General features: G+C 40.0%; 1 protein-coding gene across 1 annotated transcript; it reads right to left on the bottom strand.

Moving 5' to 3' along the window:
- Positions 1 to 204: 204 nt before the first annotated feature.
- Positions 205 to 11,769, bottom strand: LOC124253700 (ubiquitin-conjugating enzyme E2 W-like). The gene is made up of 6 exons (XM_046687512.1): positions 11,743 to 11,769; positions 7,385 to 7,476; positions 5,851 to 5,953; positions 4,601 to 4,756; positions 3,370 to 3,445; positions 205 to 2,969 (listed from the first exon to the last, which is right to left on the bottom strand). Exons 1-6 carry the CDS (start codon positions 11,755 to 11,757, stop codon positions 2,956 to 2,958), a joined length of 456 nt encoding a protein of 151 aa, XP_046543468.1. The 5' UTR covers positions 11,758 to 11,769; the 3' UTR covers positions 205 to 2,955.
- Between the last annotated feature and the right edge of the window lie 172 nt (positions 11,770 to 11,941).

Below are 11,941 nucleotides of genomic sequence, written 5' to 3'. Positions count from 1 at the left end.
CTTAGGTGCGCAGAATTACCGGACGACATTGTAATGATCTAAACAATACAATCAGAAACATCCATCAGATATTCTGTCAGCTGACCAGAATCTCCCACAAATTAGCAAAGTACCCATATCTCTGTCATATCAATATATGATGATAGAAAACAAATCTCCTTTCATTCCTAACTGTGTCTGTGCTAACAACTCTTGCTTTTTCCAAATGAAATTCCCACTACGTTTCAGCTTTGGACATTAACAGCAGACAGTTTGAAGATGGTACAGCCAGGACAAGTTGTAAGACTTGATGTTTAAGGGTATAGGTTACAGGATGGCTTCCGAATGAAAGCAATGTCAGTACACTGATGTTTTACACAAATAATCTTTTTCTTTGTATTAAGATCTGAGATCTCCATAGCAGGACGGGCAATGTGAGTCCTGAGTGGACATTGAAAGCAATGAAAGCCCAATCCAATGTGTTGGCTTCATTGGTTCTTGAGCCAATCAGAAGTCAGCTTACTAAACTGCTTCATTGGTTCTTGAGCCAATCAGAAGTCAGCTTACTAAACTATTTGGCTTCATTGGTTCTTGAGCCAATCAGAAGTCAGCTTACTGAACTATGTTGGCTTTATTGGTTCTTGAGCCAATCAAGTGTCATGTGCCAATCAGACGTCAGCTTAATAAAACATGTTGGCTTTAATGGTTCTTCAGCTAATAAGATGTCAGCTTACTGAAATAAGATGGCTTTATTGGTTATTGAGCCAATCAGATGCCTGCTTACTAAAATAAGTTGGCGTTATTTCTTTACACTACAATTCAGAAATGTTCAGTCTGAAAGGAAATCCACAAACAAAACAATACCTTCAAAGTACACCCTTTCGAGTGTAGATCCCACATGTTTCAAAATAACAAGATGCTAAAAAGTCTACAATAACATATCATTATTCTTTTTAAAGTCAGAACTCTCTATTTTTTTAATTTTAAGACACAGAAATCGGTCACACTTGTCTGAATGATTTGCTCATTCATACCAAGAATTGAAAAACAGTAGCTCCAACTGGGCATTTAGCAAGTTCACCTGGTGTGACCTATGAGGTCAGATCTTGAAAAAGATGAGTATTATACTGGGGTATTAGATGTTATAGAGAAAGGAATCGATCAAACCAAATAGCAGAAAATCTTTCTGCTAATGCACTGTAAACAAGAAATAAATACCATGTGAAAAATAACAATTATCTCATCAAAACCTTTAAAAAAACACTTTACCGACAACCACAACATTGTTCTGTCATCTAATAAATAACATTCAAAAGATGTGTCAAATTTATGAAATATTTCACCATTGTGTGTTTAACTTTTTTTTGCGTACATTCAATAAATGTTTTAAGATTTTGCTTCTTGTTTCAATCTGTCAATCATAATCAAATATGTAGGTCAGAGGAATTGAACATGAAAGCAAGGTATTTCTCAGAAGGCTATTACTATTAGGGCTATTTATTTCATTGCAAGAGTACCCTTCCGGATTGGTCTACCGTAATGCAATCCCAAAATTTGATATTTTCTGTTTTCATAACGTCATTTCTATCAAGCCATGAAATGATAGTTTTGTTCATTCAAAATAACAAAAACGGAAGGTATTTCTCAGAGGGCTATTAGGGCTATTTATTTCATTGCAACAGTAATCTTCCGATCGTCTACCGCAATGCAATCCCAAAATTTGATATTTTCTATTTACATAACGTCATTTCTATCAAGCCAGGAAATGATAGTTTCGTTCATTCAAAATAACAAAAAGAGAAGGTATTTCTGAGGGCTATTAGGGCTATTTATTTCATTGCAATAGTAGCCCACACTATATTACAATAGTACTGCGCTAGTTATCAACTACTGCTATAGCAGTGTGACTGCATCAAACCAACTTAAAGGCTTCAGCATTATATTAACTAGTGTAAAAGAATTTAGTACTACTGACAATGACAAAGTCGGCCATTTTCCACTTTGCCCCGGTCAAAGGGAAATATGAACTGTTTAACAGTACAAAGATACTGTCATCTATAAAAGTACCTGCCTTTATTATCAAAGGGAAGTAACTGTAATATGGAGTTGTAATCATTGCTAACCAACACACAGTGAGGCTTGAAATCGGCATAATTTATGTTACATTTATAACACTGCAACTATTGAAACTGTCAATTTTCATGTGTCCTATCGACAATTCTATTTCAATTCCTATCAATATGGTACAATCATATTGTAAACAAGTGCAGTACATCAATAGTTGAATACATATATACACTCCAAGTGTCTGTACCTGAATATTTGCAGCTTGTTTGATTTGAAAACCAAAATTCTATCTAGTATGATCAGACGAATAACTTGAACCGAACAATTCAACATTTGAAAGCTGCGGTGAAAAACACATCACTGAAAACGTACTTAAAAACATTTGTTCATAGGTCATGATGGTGTAAACATTTCCAGCTCACATACACACATCAACCTTCGATTGGTGCAAGAAAATCAATACCAGAAACCCATGGTTTCTTTCTTCAGTAGTGCCAACAACATTATCTCCCTTGGCAGATTACAGAGTTATCTCCCTTCACAATACATAACACCAGGACTATATACCTAAGATACACATTTGAACAGTATAGAATACCTTTTTCAATTTGAAATAACTTATGGTTACAAATCGGCGATGTGATGGTAAAACTTGTGTTAAAACTATCAAAACACCGAAAAAATATGAAATTTGTTCTTCAGAACCTGTGCCTTCATCTGCATTCTCGAACAATGTGTTCCGGTAGGAGGCGATACATAGAGTGTGTAAGACTGAAGCAAGTGTTGATAACAGGAGACCCCAGCCTGCTGATATGTCTAGCGAGCCAGGAGGAGGTGGTGTTGCCCACGGATTACTTGCCAGGCCCACGTGTAGTACCACTAAACAAGAGACACTGCCACGATGTTGTGTCATACAGAGTCATCTGGAACAGAAACAGAAGCAATGTTGCAAAGTGAGTGAGTTTGGTTTTACCTCGTCTTTAGCAATATTCCTGCAATATCATCAAGGGGCACACCAGACTTTCTAGAAATTCAGATCTGCCCCACAATGAAGCACATGTGGCAAGCAAGTGAGTTTGTTCAAACTTGCTTCTGTTCACCCAGCAGTAAACGGGTAGGATAAGATAATCATATGACTGTTAACGTAGCATCATACAGGCTAGTTTGACTAACCAGGGTTACAATGTCTGTGCTTTGAGCATAATTTGTCCTTAGCACCACTGAATGTCTTTGAGTTTGAGGTGGACATGAGGCACTCTACAAATGTATTATATACACTAGGCCATTCATTCTGTTTTTCCCCAAATGATAAACGTGACTTACCATGATACCACCACCTTGTTTTCTTTGGGTTTTTGCTGCATGTTTTCACATATATTGCGTTATCAGGGGGCCTCTTCTGAAAGAAGAGAAATATGCACATCCTTTAGTCAAACGGCATAAAGTGTCCCAGATCAAAGCAAAAGAGTAACTAAAACTGTCTCAAGGGACAGTAGGGCTTACCATTACATTATAGACGTAAGGTCATCATGATAGCTCTTGCATAAAATGTCTTGCTCACAAACTTAAAAAGAGCATGCTAAAAACATTCCAAAATGTGGTTATATAAATATATAGAATTTTTCGGATATTTCAAAGCATTTATTTAGTATGTTTAATGAGTGAAGCAATGAAAACATGTTCATGCAAGATAAAAGAGCCTTTCAGCATGTTTTAGAGACCCCATGGAAACTTGCTTTGTTAGACCATGGAGAACATGTTCTGTGAGATGTAACATAGGTGAGATTCCCTGAGAACATGTTGCTATGAGACAAGACATTGCTGAGATTCCCTGAAAACATGTTGCAATGACAGGAGTCATGTTATGCCGCTTTTAGCAATATTTCAGCAATATCACGGGAGGGGCCACCCGAAATGGGCTTCACACATTGTACCCATGTAGGGAATCGAACCGGGTCTTCAGCATGACGAGTCGATGCATTAACCGTTAGGCTACCCCACCACCCCTGTTGCAGTGAGTGAGTGAGTGAGTTTAGTTTTACGCTGCTTTTAGCAATATTCCAGCAATATCACGATGGGGGCCACCAGAAATGGGCTTCACACATTGTGCCCAAGTGGGGAATCGAAACCGTGCCTTTGGCGCCACGAGCGAATGCTTTAACCATTAGGCTACCCCACTGCCCTGCAATGAGACAAGGTATTGCAGAGTTTCCCTGAGAACATGTTGTAATGCATATTTGTTTTTACTGACACACTCAGCAAATATCCCAGCTATGGCCTGTAAACAATTGAATCTGGACCAGAAAATCCAGTGATTAATATTATGAGCACAGATTCAAATTGGGGTACAAGGACAAGTGTGAGTGAGTGAGTTAATTTTTAACGTCACATCGGCAATATTTCAGCCATATCGTGACGAGAACATTTGATACAAAGACAAGTACTCAACCAAGCCTCTGAACCTAGCCACCCATCCATTTCCTACCCTACAACACTGCAGAGGTTGCTAAGGAGCAACTCTAACCTAGAATCCATGAGAAAGTGAGAGACTGACCTTTTCTTTACAGCTGGACAACATACTGACGACACTGAGACACACCGCCTGCACCGACAGCGCTGGCGACCAGTCCTCCGTCAGGATAGACAGACATATATGGCCATTACTATATACATGTGGATGAACAGGGATGTTGGACCCGATAAATGTCACCTGCAAATAAAGATTTTACGTACATCACTGATATCCATAAAAGGTTTGTGAATTTCTTCAACTTTAACTCACAGTTTTTCAGATATATTACAGCATGTAAGCTTCATGTGGAAAGAACGCTCAGGGCTCCAGATAATTTTTCAACATCAGGAGTACGTACTCCTTATTTTTTCAATATATGAGTACTGGAAAACAATAAGAGTGCATTTAGAGTACTGAATGGAATTTAATGATGTATCATTAAACTTGTGCTTCGTTTCATATATGCATGACAGCATTGCTACTCTGGTGTAAACGGTCAATAAACAATTAAACAATACTTTTTCAGATAAATATGTCTGTAAATGATTCTAAGACCGTACACAATTGCTGTGGTGCGTATCTGCTACGTTTTCTAAATTATTTCCTACCGTACCGTGTACGGTATATTTTTTATCCGTACATACGCCGATACGGCCCTTATCTGTAGCCCTGACGCTCAAGGTGATGCTGTTCTTTGACATTTTACCAAAAGCATGGGTATGGAGCTGACTAACACAGACACTACAGACCAATTCTGAAAATCAAATATATGATGATTGTGTCTTCTTGGGACTTACAAAGGTATTCTACAACGTAATCAACAGGCTGCATATTGATCATCAAAGGGACATAGCAAGACTGACTGACTGACTGAGTTCGGTTTTACGCCGCTTTTAGCAATATTCCAGCAATATCACGGCGGGGGACACCAGAAATGGGCTTCACACATTGTACCCATCTGGGGATTCGAACCCGGGTCTTTGGCATGGCGAGCCAACGCTTTAACCACTAGGCTACCCCACCGCCCCGGACATAGCAAGAAATGTAAGAAGCATGTGATTATTGCACTCAAGACAAATAACATATGCATTGTGAATGATTAAAAAAATCCAAGGTTTGCTATGAGCGTTAAACCCCCAGAGCTTGCCACACAATAGTTATTGCTGGATTGAACTATTTCACAGGGAATGAGAGTCACTGTACCTAAATACATGTTGGTGGTTGAAATCACTTTATTAATTAACTTAATGAGCCAACTGTAAATTTATTGAGGATAACCCTGATTAATTTACCTGGGGAGAGTCGAAGGGGTACCTTGAGCCAAACTTGAAATGAAGCTTGAAGTTCTCGCCTTCATACAGAGATTCAGGAGCACCGTTGATGTAGACAATCCACCTGTGTGTGGTCAACATGGACATCAGCGGAAAGCAAGTCATCAGCACGGATGTCGCCAGTATTCATGTCAGCAACACGGACATTAAGACTTCAGCGACAGACATAACTAACATGAGTGAACGAGTGAGTTTAGTTTTACGCCACTTTTAGCAATATTCCAGCATTATCACGGCGGGGGACACCAGAAATGGGCTTCATGTTTGGAATCGAACCCGGGTCTTCGTGACGAGTGAACACTTTAACCACTAGGCTACTCCAGCGCCCCACACCAACATGTGTCATCATCTTTGATGTCAACAGTATGCATGTCAGCAACTCCCATGTCAACAGTATGCATGTCAGCAACACCCTTGTCAACAAAATGCATGCAAGCTTAAACATTAACTTCAGCAACAGGATTTCAGCATTGTTGACGACTGCAACATCAGCAAAACGGATGTCAATTATAAAATGGACATCTGTAAAATGGACGTCAGCAACAGGCACCAGACGGTGAGCAAGTTTGACTTACAGCTGCTTTGAACAGTATTTCAAACACACAGGGTGGAAGCGCTGTCCACGCGAAATGTGGAGTTGCCCCAAAAGCAACTCCATTTCCTCGCTGGACAGTGAAAGACGAACATGTGGCGCAAGAGTAATGGTAAGTTTTCCCTCGCATTTTCATTGTTTTGCAAGTATATCAGGTTTTGCCATTTGGCAGAGGGGTCTAGAAATTTACAGATCTTTCTATAATAGCTTGACACCCTCTCTATTTATTGCAATTGTGCATCAAGCGAGGGCACCCTCCTGAGTGTCGAAACAAGATCGCGGAAAATGATCGTTTCAACACAAAATATGACAACCTCATCAGCAGACACGCCTTTTTTTCTTAGAAATAGTTATTTTAGGTCTTCATTCAGAGTGCTTTTGGGACAACTCCACATTTGGCGTGGACAGCACTTCCACCCTGTGAAACATAACACAGTGTGTCCCCACAATATGGCTGGAAAGCCCAAAGCAATGCAGGTCAAGCACTTTATACTTTGTTGCACCCTACAGGTATAATTCTAATCAGGGCAAATAAGTTTTCCCCATGACCAAAGGTTTGCTGTGGAAGTTGTTTAACACCGCACTCAGCAATATTCCAGCTATATGGTTGGTGTCTGTAAATAATCAAGTCTGGACCAGATAATCCACTGATCAACAGCATGAGTATTGATCTACGTAATTGGGATGCGATGACATGTCCCGGTCCCGTTAGTCACCTCTTACGACAAGCATGGGTTACTGAACACCAATTCTAACCTGGATCTTCCATGACCAAAGGAAATCTGGCATGCACAAAATTGTGTGCCTTTAGATGGCATTGATTTTCCCTCCAAAGGCAGAGAATATAACATATGATTCCCATGAACAATGACATGGAACTTGGAAAGAAAGAATGATACTGACTCTGATAGGTTCTTCTGGATGCTGTCTGTGTCCACGTTCACCCCGACAGGTGGGTCCTTGAGGAGCGCCTGCAGCTCCTTCTGTAGCCGCTTCTACAACACACAAAACATACAACTGTACAACTGGTGTCTGGTAATACAACTGTACAACAGGGGCCTATCAGTATAACTGTACAACAGGGGCCTGACAGTACAACTGTACAACAGGGCCCCGTTTCACAAAGCTCTCGTAACCCTAAGATCTCGTAACTTTTCTCGTAGCATTCGTACCTCCTATGTTACAGTACAGGAGGTACGAATGCTACGAGGAAAGTAACGAGATCTTAGGCTTACGAGAGCTTTGTGAAACGGGCCCCAGGGGCCTATCAGGGGCCTATCAGTATAACTGTACAACAGTGGCCTATCAGTACAACTGTACAACAGGGGCCTATCAGTATAACTGTACAACAGGGGCCTGACAGTACAACAGGGGCCTATCAGTATAACTGTAGAACAGTGGCCTATCAGTACAACTGTACAACAGGGGCCTATCAGTATAACTGTAGAACAGTGGCCTATCAGTACAACTGTACAACAGGGGCCTGACAGTACAACAGGGGCCTATCAGTATAACTGTAGAACAGTGGACTATCAGTACAGCTGTACAACAGGGGCCTGACAGTACAACAGGGGCCTATCAGTATAACTGTAGAACAGTGGCCTATCAGTACAACTGTACAACAGGAGCCTTACAGTACAACAGGGGCCTATCAGTATAACTGTAGAACAGTGGCCTATCAGTACAACTGTACAACAGAGGCCTATCAGTATTGCTGTACAACAGGGGCCTATCAGTATAACTGTACAACAGGGCCTGACAGTACAACTGTACAACAGGGGCCTATCAGTATAACTGTACAACAGGGACCTGACAGTACAACTGTAGAACAGGGGCCTATTAGTATAACTGTACAACAGGGGCCTGACAGTACAACTGTACAACAGGGGCCTATCAGTACAACTGTTCAAAAGGAGCCTGACAGTATAACTGTACAACAGGGGCCTATCAGTACAACTGTACAACAGGGGCCTATCAGTATAACTGTACAACTGTACAACAGGGGCCTGACAGTACAACTGTACAACAGGGGCCTATCAGTATAACTGTACAATAGGGGCCTATCAGTATAACTGTACAACAGGGGCCTGACAGTACAACTGTACAACAGGGGCCTATCAGTATAACTGTACAACAGGGGCCTATCAGTATTACTGTACAACTGTACAACAGGGGCCTGACAGTACAACTGTAGAATTGGTGATTGAGCTGGGTTTAACACTATATTTAGCAATATTCCACTGCAATTTCCAGCAATATCACACTAGAAATGGGTTTCACACACTGTACCCATGTGAGGAATCAAACCCAGCTCTTCAGCGTGACAAGTGAATTCTTTAATCATTTAGGCTACCCCACCACCCATCTACCGGTTGTGAACAAATATACCACATCTGAACAGACACATATACACTTGAACCCCATTTATGCGGACATTTTGGTTACACTCGCAAATCGTCCGGATAGCGAGGCGTCCGGTTAACGGGATCAAACAAGCAAAACGTATTGACTATGTATATTGACGAGACGTTATATATAGTACAATTACAATGTAGTTAATCCTAATCCTAATTAGCATGTGTTTTCGTTACTGATGAGATGTTCTCACACCTGCCAAATCCTAATTAACAACTGAAGTGACACGCGTCCCTAGTGTTTTGATGGGTAAGTAATCAATTCACATCAAACGCCTGCCGAGAGAGATTAACAATGAATGCACTTAGTCGTGCAATAACATACACATGCATATGCACATGCATACAGAGCTTTCTGTCCGGATAACAGGATCATTTTTCAATGGAAATCTATGGGAATGGTTTGAAAATTCTCCGTCCGGGTCCGGAAGCACGGGGTCCGGCTAAGCGAGTACAATTACTGAAGGTAAGTTTCGTTTCACCTAAAAATTGTCCGGATATATGGGGTCCAAGTAAACGGGGTCCGACTGTATCAGGATAAGTGCAGGAACTAAGTATACTATCATGAGCATAGTTCTCTTCTGTCTAATTGTTAAAGTGACAGTCCAAAAGGAGATACAGCTTGCCCTTCCTGGATTACCATGTTGACTAGTCAGTGCCACATATGATGTTTTTTATGTTTATGATTTTCCTACATATTTTTATGTGATTATCAATGACCTAAGACCTTGTGATGAGATGACCCTAATTTCTTTCAGGACAATTATGATGATGGGAGTGCTATCTTATCAGATCTTACTATTATAAGGGTAATGCTAGTTTTGAGAGCATTATCATTTGCAGAAGCCCGAGGTCTTCCATTAACTGCCCGACGAAGGAGGGCATTTGAAAAATGCTGAGGGCTTCTGCAAATGATAATGCCCTCAAAAATAGCATTACCTTTATTATTGCTAAAATACATAGAATTTGTGTTGAAAAGAAAAAGGAAACAATGAAGGAATTTGACTGTAAGTTTACTCAAAACCAACCTCTGACGGGGTTGACTGACCGAATGCAATTACATCATCGAACAATTCAAGTGACGTCACAACAGAACGTGATGATATTCGACCTTGGCCTTTGACAAGACCATGGCTTGCAACATGTCAAACTATGTCAGACACAACGTCAGTTGTCAGTGTTCGGTTTTGGTCCAACAACAACGTTAATAGTGCAATTGTTAAGGTCAGCACCAGCAAGAAAGCCAATATTACCGCTATTTAAAGCGGGAATTCGGGTTGCTTTGATTTGTTTGCCCCAGAATATCTGCCAGTCCAAAGCCAAAGTCGAATGAACCGACGCACCCACTATGACGTCACTTGACAACAGGACTGATAGTGGCCCGTCGTTATGGTTGAGCGGTCCAATATCATTTGCAGCGGCCCGCAAATTTCTGATAATAGGAGGACCGTTTCATAATTCCATGTGTTTTAGCTATAAGGCATCATAGTGTTTCAGTGTCATCTAGGGGTGTTTGTACTTTCCTATTTTCTACCTTACTAACTTAGCCCTAAATAAACATGTTAAAGCTGGAACATGTGACTATCCTTAGCTTTGGGGCAGTCATGGTGGGGGGTGGAATAGTTGGTTATAACTGGATATAAGGGTGAAAATTCATGCATGTCAACATCTTAGTCATAAGGAACATGATCTTTAAGAATACATTCTTGCTCATTGATCAAGTGGTAAAGGTGTCAGTATCTACTCTGGTTGTGTTCCTCATAACAGTGAGTGAGTTTAGTTTTACGCGCTTTCAGCAATATTCCAGCAATATCATGGTTGGGGACACCAGAAATGGGTTTTACACATTGTACCCATGTGGAGTTCCTCATAATAAAGAAGATGACATTCATAAATTTTCCCTGATAAGTGTTTCACTTCTCAATGCCACTTAAATTAGTTGTTTGCATTTCATTGCAATATTTACTAAGATAGGAAACACACGACAGGCTGACAAACATAATTACTGTTTGTAAGCAAATTAATACAACAGATTAAGGGCTTCATAGTTCACACTGGATAGAAAATCATCGATCATACAGCAAGAGTGTTCCAAGATTTTCATGTGTTTTCTTTCTTTTCGCATACTATTAGTATTATTATTATGAATAAAGTAGATCATACATGAAATATTTCATTGAAAACCACAGTTGAAACACTGTGCCGTGTTCCATAAATGATAAAAAACTGGTTGGGTCTAGATCTTGAAATATTATTTTCTACCTAGGCTTTACTGAATTTACTCTATCAGCAGTAATACTGCAATCTGTTACTGATAGACTGTATTCATGGACCTATGCATCCAAAGAAGTAGGATCTGATGGTAATAGCACAGATATGGAATAACTTCAATACCTATTTGTATCCGTCTTTAAAACCACTGTATGATAGGGGTCGTATCATATTCATGATACACACGGAACTAGTTTGGCCATTTAATATTTCGACATTAACATGATAATAGTTTGTACATCCTGTTTTGTGCTGGCATTTGGAACTGTTATGGCAGAATTTCTGAGTCAACTAGAGGTACACGTTTTATGAATGATTTCCTGGGTTCAGTGTTTATTTTAACTCGAAATTGTGCACAATTTTCCCCTTCCAAAACAAAACATTGGCCCATCATTCATGTTCATGCCTGCCGACATTATCCTGTTTTTCAATGTATTCAAGAATACCACACATGTCAATAGTTAAGAATGGGCAATAATCATATGAAGAAGTCTGCGCCTAGGTGAAAAATTTCACAGATTCTTTATAAGCATAATCATATGGGGATGATGAATGCAAAAATACGGGAAGTTCTACCTCCATTGAAGCCATGTCTGACGTTTGTTGTTATTTAGTTTCGTATAATATGGATTTTGTTCAACTATCGGCGTATTCGTATCAGCTAAATTCTAAGTATATTTGCAACATCATAAATATTTTGTATTAAAGAGACGACAGATTCATGTTCAGTTCAGACGTATCTGTAAAATATATTACGCAACTAATTAAAGTAGCT

The sequence above is a fragment of the Haliotis rubra genome, unplaced genomic scaffold, assembly GCF_003918875.1.
Source record: "Haliotis rubra isolate DU_JTF1 unplaced genomic scaffold, ASM391887v1 Scf55, whole genome shotgun sequence".
Lineage (NCBI taxonomy): Eukaryota > Metazoa > Mollusca > Gastropoda > Lepetellida > Haliotidae > Haliotis > Haliotis rubra.
This window is presented reverse-complemented; position numbering and strand designations above follow the sequence as displayed.

Coding starts and splice junctions, on each gene's coding strand:
- LOC124253700 (XM_046687512.1), bottom strand. Junction 5,954..7,384: donor ATCCAGAAGAACCTATCAGA/GTCAGTATCATT, acceptor GACCACACACAG/GTGGATTGTCTACATCAACG. Junction 3,446..4,600: donor TGTCCAGCTGTAAAGAAAAG/GTCAGTCTCTCA, acceptor CTCTTCTTTCAG/AAGAGGCCCCCTGATAACGC.